The sequence below is a fragment of the Aplysia californica genome, unplaced genomic scaffold (assembly GCF_000002075.1).
Source record: "Aplysia californica isolate F4 #8 unplaced genomic scaffold, AplCal3.0 scaffold01110, whole genome shotgun sequence".
Lineage (NCBI taxonomy): Eukaryota > Metazoa > Mollusca > Gastropoda > Aplysiida > Aplysiidae > Aplysia > Aplysia californica.
The window spans coordinates 131611-139607 of record NW_004798380.1 but is presented as its reverse complement, the minus strand read 5'-3'; the positions used below and the strand labels follow the sequence as shown (position 1 = coordinate 139607).

The 7997-nt window shown below is 39.8% G+C and overlaps 1 protein-coding gene across 2 annotated transcripts in view; it reads right to left on the bottom strand.

Moving 5' to 3' along the window:
• Nucleotides 1-216: 216 nt before the first annotated feature.
• The window catches only part of LOC101848012 (basic salivary proline-rich protein 2), a 15942-nt gene continuing 8161 nt past the window's right edge, over nucleotides 217-7997 (bottom strand). For both annotated transcript variants that reach the window (XM_005111728.3, XM_013090022.2), the window contains 4 exons: nucleotides 5428-5631; nucleotides 3760-3844; nucleotides 3123-3223; nucleotides 217-663 (listed from right to left, as the gene is read on the bottom strand). In XM_005111728.3, the coding sequence (XP_005111785.1) occupies nucleotides 488-663; nucleotides 3123-3223; nucleotides 3760-3844; nucleotides 5428-5631 (566 nt within the window). In that variant the 3' untranslated portion in view covers nucleotides 217-487. The remainder of the gene's footprint in view (nucleotides 664-3122; nucleotides 3224-3759; nucleotides 3845-5427; nucleotides 5632-7997) is intronic.

Below are 7997 nucleotides of genomic sequence, written 5' to 3'. Positions count from 1 at the left end.
TATGTGTGTGTGTGTGGAGGGGGGTTGGGGGGGGGTGATTCAGTACAAACCTTATGCCATGTTGTACGCGCCTCTGGATCGACCTGAAGCATTGCATGACTTGTTTGTACACTGGTATTTCCCCAATGTGCTGACTGTTATATAATTATCTACCTTCGTGCGTGTAATACACTTGCACCAAGTTAGCTTGGAAGTGGAAGTGCGAGTTGAGAATTATTTTTGGTCGGGCGAGGTAAATGTAGCACATTCCAAATTAAAGTGCACCATGCTTAGGAAGCTGTACTTGGTAAAAGTAAAGTTTAGTCACACCACACCCCTTTTTTCCCCTCCACTCCACTGTATTAGAATTAGAATCTTTGCATCAGTCTCAGACCTTCTTCTAAGCATGTCATGACACCACTAATCCCGCAACCTTACTGTATACTGCAACATACTACATTGTACACACGGTCGGTCAAGAATTCCGTCGACGAATCTGGTTTCTTCTCTAACAGTTGGAACTGTCTTTCGAGCGGAAGGACACGACGCCACTGCAACACTTCTGGAACAGCGTGTCGTAGCTGTCGCCGCCGCAGCAAGCCGGGTTCACCTCCTGGCGTTTGTGAATGTTTCCTTGGCAACAGATCTGGGAGCGCGGGGAGTAACGGCGGTTACCGCAGCGAGCTGAGGATGGAGAAATGACATGGTGTGGAGGCTGAGTTGTCATGGCAATGGTTTTTAAATATTTCGCATATCAATTATTATTATTCCTCCTGATGGGTAGATTCTAGTCTATAGCATTAACCAATTGACGAGTGCTGGGCCTGAAGCTAAAGTATAAGCTGCTTTAATGTGTTCTGAATGCTTTATCAAGGAAAGTTCTGGAAAGGGGTATCTGCGAATTAAATTGGAAACATGGAAAAATGAAATATCTATAACTAGAGCAGCCTCCCCCCTCCCCCCCAAAAAAAATGTAAAAAAAAAAAAATTAAACAACACCCACTCTAAATTTTTCTAAAGGTTAGGTGTAAGCCTGCTATGATGCTTTCTGAATGCTTAAATGTCAATGCAAGTGACTGTGGTTTGAATCCCCAACTGGGTGGGGGAGTACTATGCTTGGTTCTGTCGGAGAAGAATGTTTAATTAGAAGTCCCACCTCGTACATTTTGGGTCACAATCTGGGCGTGAAATCAATCCCACGTCATGGGCGTGGGCTTCAAAACAATCTTACTTTCAAAGCCCTACTTTTCGAAAAAAAAAAAAAAAAAAAAAAAAAAAAGGAAAAAAAGCGGAATGACTTTTCGAACGCAATGAATTTCATATTATGATTTGTGGGTGTGATTTTTCCAATTGGAAAACACGCCAGATTCGTTGATGGATGTTTTGAAATAGTAATAAAAAGCTGATCTCTTTCAGTTTGGACGGTACCTTAGTTACGATATTATGGCACTGATTTTTTTGACACCAAAACTATCGTAAGTCGAGTTACGATAGTTTAGAAACTTCTTTCATAATTGACAGAGAATATCGTATCTCAAGTTACGATAGTTTCGCTGCCAAGGGGGACATATTCCAATCTATTATACCCTGAAATACGATACCAGTATAACATATGTATACATCTTTCTACGTTGATGCAGGTAAGTAGCGTAGCCACAAAACTTTCGAACTTGGAGTTACCGTAGGCCTACTTTTGTATAAAAATAGATTTACATTAATTGGTTTTTAAAGTTTCGTAAATCAAGATACGATACTTTTGTTTTCTAAAATTTTGCCGCTATTGACGTACGATACATGTTCATTTGGGCTTAACTTTTCCCCCCTTTATTGAGCTTAATGGTACACGGATGACATAAGATGCCCATCATAAAATAGTTCAACACATCTTTAAGTGTAAAATACCGTAACTCAGGCCTTACTTTGCCAAGCGTGCCGCCTTTGAAATAACAATAAGGCAGCTGCTGTAAGCTGTACTTAGAATCTTGCTTTAACTTCTTGTTCGAGTAGTTTACTGATGTAACCCGCAGGTCCTACTTCTTTGAACTTCCATCGGAGTCTGAGACATTATGTAATGTGGTCAAAAATTCGTGGCTCAACTTATACTCAAATATCTCTTTAACGGGTGAACCAATGTCATCTATACTTTGCCAAGCAGTGTGTTTAAATTTGTCTGAACTAAATCATATTTTTCCACAACTATTGAGGCTAGATTGAAAATCTGTTCTTAATAAATCTAAATAAAATACTATTAATCTTTATTACGCAGAAAATGGGATTGTTCACAGGACTTCCCGCTTCTCACACATTTTGAATACAACCAACGTCACAGCTCTTCAATGACCCTTTTTATTGGTAAAACTGACTTGTACAAGAATTAATAATTTTATAGTGAATACATTTGTTTGCACTAAAAGTTCACAAAAAATGCGGTCAATGAAGATGGGGTCACGTTTTTTTTTTAAATGACGGACTTGCTTTTAAAAGCGATATTGCCCCAGCTGTACTGTGAACCTTTAACTGTAGAAACCACCCACTTTGATTTTCTATTAGTATTTATTGAAGAATTTTCTAGAATACAGCTAACAGGTGTGTACAAAAATATTGATCTGGACAAATTGATACAAGTCATTGTGCAAAAGCTGGGGAGTCTATGTTCGATAGTTGAGGAAATATTTGACAACAAGTTGCTCTACGACTTTTGACCGCACTACAGGCTTATTGCTTAAAATAAAAATGACATGAAATTGATTACACCATGACGAAGATACTTCATCGGGATCAGTCTCTGTCTTTCTGCTGAAGTGTGGTATTGAATACAGCCTGGCTTGGCCTTTCAAGCTAAGTTGAATCTGTTCACCGCTTCCAGAACCTGATAAGTGTCGATGAGGGCATAAAACACCATTAATATATATTTTTTTTACTACAGATCATATTTCTGTTCCTTATTGTTGTTGTTGTTTTTGTTGTTCGTTTGTTTGTTTATTTTCGTGTGTGTGTGTGTGTGTGTGTGTGTGTGTGTGTGTGTGTGTGTGTGTGTGTGTGTGTGTGTGTGTGTGTGTTTAAGGGTGGCTCTTAACATTAGTTAATTCAAAAGCTGCCATCGCATCGTTTCTCTTCAACCAGGATAACCGTCGTGATCTTACCGCTGCCCCCTTGACCTCTGCGTCCATCGTTCCCTCCGTCACGGGATTTCTGCGGGTACCTGGTCCACGGTGTCACGCCCAGCCCGGGCTCGTGCATATCCCTAGTGTACAGAAACATTCATTCTATGTATGTATGTTGGCATGTAAATATTTTTATAAAGTTATACACGTGACAGCAAGGAGGTAAAAAGATTTTGGTAAAGTATAAACCATCTTTAAGATAATTTATATGATTTTTTTTTTGCAGCTGTTTTAGAGCTTACGCTATTCGTTTTAATCTATTTCTGTTTTTGTTTTTGTTTTGTTTTTTGGGGGGAGGTTGTTTGTTTGTAATTTGTTTTCAAAATTGTGTTTTCTTTTTCTGAAACCTACAAAGACAGACACAACATACATGCTACGAAATGTGCACTTTCGTGTTTCTGATTTGTGTATGATAAAATTCTAAATGTGCCTCATCATGATCTTCTGCTGATCAGACGTATGTATCCGCTGCGTCATTAAACAGGTTAAGTGGCGATGTTGAAAAAGAACTGGTGTTTTATCACTGTGAATAAGAAATCGCTATAGCGGGCAAATTATGAAGACAATCTCCCATCCCCCGCCCTCTTTTTTTATACTTCCACCAAATCTGACTCACCTGACCTGTTGGTCTTGATACGCACTAAAAGGAGGTCGCTTTCTCTGTCCTACGCGAGTTCTCGACTTGGCAGCTTCGCCAAGACCTGTGAGGGGAGAGGCAGATGCAGTCTATAAGTGCTGTCAAAAATTTGTGGCACAATATATTGCCAAATATCTCTTCAAATATCGAACATAGGCTAACAAGGTTTTGCACAATGATTTGTATCAATTTGTCTTAATAGATTGATAATTTTGTAACACCTTTTAGCTGTATTCTAGAAAATTCCTTAATAGATACATTTGTGTTAAAATAAAAAATGCGAGACGGTGGTTTTTACAGATTTTAAAAAGTAAGTTTCATTTTTTTTCTTATCTCGACACTATGCTTATTGAATGCATATTTTGAGAACCATTGTGCAAAAAGGATTCAGAATAAAATTCATTTCTTGTAACAAGTTTTGCCACTAAAAGTTTCATTGGTGAGATGTGACATATAGGCCTCATACGTATACAAATTTTAATGTGTGAGAAGCGGAAAGTGCTGTAAACAATCCTATTTTTCGCATGACGGAGATTTATAGTATTTTCTAGAAATTTATGAAGAAAAGTGTTAGTTTTTTTATCTTGCCACAATTTTTATCGAAAATTATGATTAAGTTAATACAAATTGATACAAACTGCTGTGCAAAGTATGGATGACACTGATTCACTCATTAAAGAGATATTTGAGAATATGTTGCACCACGAATCTTTGACTGGACTATAGATCAATGTTATTATTGAGAAGCACTGAGGAGTCGTGTTATCTGATTCGCAGGTTTAGCATTGTTCCATTGTATAATCTGACTCGCAAGTGGTACACCGTTGGAGGGCGCCACTGGTAGGTCCTACTTCTTTACTTTCCATTTGTTGCTTTTGACTGTCTGCCTGACTTACTTTTCCCATCACAAAATGACCATTATTGCGTCGATGTGCTTCTCTTAACTCAAACAAACAAACAATAATCTTACTTGCAAGTGTCAGTAGTGTTTCAAAGTACATCCAAAAATACGGTTTCCCTGTATTTGAGACAGGCAAGACCTCTCTCTCTCTCTCTCTCTCTCTCTCTCTCTCTCTCTCTCTCTCTCTCTCTCTCTCTCTCTCTCTCTCTCTCTCTATCTATCTATCTATCTATCTATCTATCTATCTATCTATCTATCTATCTATCTATCTATCTCCCAATACCACTTACGCCCCAATGGAAAAACCCTGATCCACTCCAAGAAAACAGAAGAACTCTCCTAGTGGGAAAAGGTTTCTGGTTGTGATACATATGAGATTTTTTATTTTTTAACTCACAACAAGGAACCTACATTTATAACAAAGAAAGGTATGCCTTGAGAAGATAACTCCATGCACATTCCTGTCTCACTTACGTTGTTGAGACAAGACGAATCAAAATAAATCAGTACAGCATTTCAATTATACTGTTTGTAGCAACAACAGAAGAATGAAACAAAAAAGAAGAATCAACCCAAACAACAAACATGACATCATCATCATCATCATCAGCAGCAGCAGCAGCAGCAAGAACAACATCATCATCATCAACAACAACAACAACAACAACAACAACAAACACTACCACCACCACCACCACCAACAACAACAACAACGACAACAACAACAACATCAACCCAAGACTCACTTTTCACAGGGGGTTTTCTTTGCCTCTTCGGACTCGCCCGCTGCTCTTCTTGCCCTCTGTTCCTCCTTTGACCAATGGGCGGTACGACCTGGGCGGACGCCTCCTGCCACTCCTCCGCCTCTGGGGGGCTGAACGGGCTCTTGGCCTCCTTGGCGATCTCATATGTGGGCGGGGCAACAGGCTGTTGTTCGGGGGCAGGGACTTCTGGAACGGGAAAAGTCAGCTTTTCGTAAATGCAAGCCTTTATTTTTAACCTTTTTGAAAGGTACTATTCAACACCTCTCTGGTGTGAGCTACATCCGTAAGGATAAAAATGTCTTTATGTATATATAGTAGTTTGTAAGTGTTTTAGCGCATGTAAATCCGCAGTTTGCATTGGATGCTTCCCGGGAAGCAGAATGTTTCTCAGTGTCCTAGGGTCTTCGGGGGTAATAGTATTGCATGTAGTTGTAAAGCGCTTAAGGGATGCTGTAGAGCGGGAAAATATGAATATGGATTTTACAACACTTTCAACACTGAACGTAGGCAGAACCTCCGAATTGAGAATACACATTCGAGTAGATCAAAGAGATTTAGAGAGCCTTGAAAACTACACCAAAAGACTTAGCCCAAGAATGTCCGTCCTTGAGAAGTCGAATCCTCTCCTTTCCGATCAAATTCTGGCAAGGTACCGTAGGCCTATTGACTGAGCTTTTGGTGGAGCCAGCACGTCTGCAACTTGGCTATAAGGAGGACAGCTACTGGCTGACAACAATCAATGCCCCCCCCCCCTTCTCTTCGTCCTGTCCCTGAGGTAAAGCCATGATCTCGAGGTGCAGATGCTCATTATGTAAGCTGATAGTGGTGGGTGGTGAGTGGATGCCCTAGCCTAAACTACCTGTCCCAATATAAAGACACAATGTCGGGCTCCTAACGGGGTTCTTACTTTCCCATTCAATATCTATTGTTCTTATCTCTCCTCCTCCTATTTTGTGTCTGTTACTCTCTTGTACCACCTCTAATCTTCTCCACTTATATATGACTTAGCTGAGTTGTTAGTGGCGTAAAGCTCAAAATAAAATTTAAAAAATAAAACTGATAGTCAATCAAATAGACCAGAGTTCAAACCGTGGCATGTACGTCATTTCCTGACGCCCTTTTTGTGAGAAAGCAGATCAGAGGCCGACGAGTCTACTGGCATTAGAATTGATTATGTGTTTCACACATCCTGACTGTTACTCTGGAGAATGGCGGCATCTTGATATTGGTGAATGATATAACAACGCTTCTCTCGAGCACATGAAGCCACGAGCTCCAAAGTCAGACATATTTATTATTCATGAATTCACACGAACTGCTCGGTATAAGGCCAATTCTGAGTCAACTGGTAAGTTGTGGAGGGTATTGGTATTCTCCTTCTTCCTTTAATTCCTGCATTGCTGAGGTGTTGCTATCTACGTTTGCACAGACAAAATAGAATGTTTATTCAAGATATATTTTAAAAAGAGCTTTTACATTGTACTCTAACTTTTTTTTAAAATGTGCATAATGTAGCGATGTTATCTCCTAAACTTCCCACTTAGATCATTAGTAAAAACAAAAAGGAGAGAATGAGTGTTTGTACAGAAAACAATGAGCGCGTACGTCCACACAACAGTGAAGAGGGTAAGCATGTGAAACGTGGCGCCCCAAAGCACATCTGCAGAGAAAATTACAGACTCTAAAAGATCGTTTTACATAATACTCAACCCCATGGTGATCTTCTCACAAAAGTGAAGAATATGAAGCTAAGATGGTACACTGTGTACCAACATATTGCACGATCAAGTGTATTTGCAAAGACTGCCCATTATTAGGCGCAGAGGACGGGAGAAGAAACGGGGACAGGCAAAAGAAACGAAGGACAGAAAACGTCGCTCGTGGGTAGGGGAAACTGTCAGAGCCGCGCACTTTCGAGAAAAAACTATCAAAGCCACGCACTTTTTGACGATATCGATACAATTAGATTGCCAATTTCATCCAACGGTTACAGTCCCCTTGACAAAATAACTCTGTGCAGCCCGCAGCCAAATATATTCGTCTCTCTGCAGACGGCGACTTCCAGAGCATTTCTAAGCTGGAATTGAAAGCACAGACCAATCACAAAGACACTTCCGCAAGAAAGAAGGGAGAATGTGTTACAATCAAGTGCACGCAGATGGACAGGTCTCACAACTTCAATTCTTATCCCGAATGAGCAAGAAAATGCTCTCCCAACACTTTAAAGATCGCCTCTGTCCTGTAGATATGATTTTATACCTGAAAAGCCGATTCATTCAATACAAATTCTAACTGATATCTGGTCCAAAGCCCAGAAAAACGCTGAGTGTATTTAAATTGTTGTATGGTACTGTTTTGGTCATCTTCAATCTAATTGTATCGATATCGTAAAAATGTGCGCGGCTCTGATGTTTTCCCGTGGGTAGCAAACTCTCACTGATGACAAAAAGTGTAAAAATACTACTACTACTACTACTACTACTACTACTACTACTACTACCACTACTACTACTACTACTACTACTACTACTACTACTACTACTACTACTACT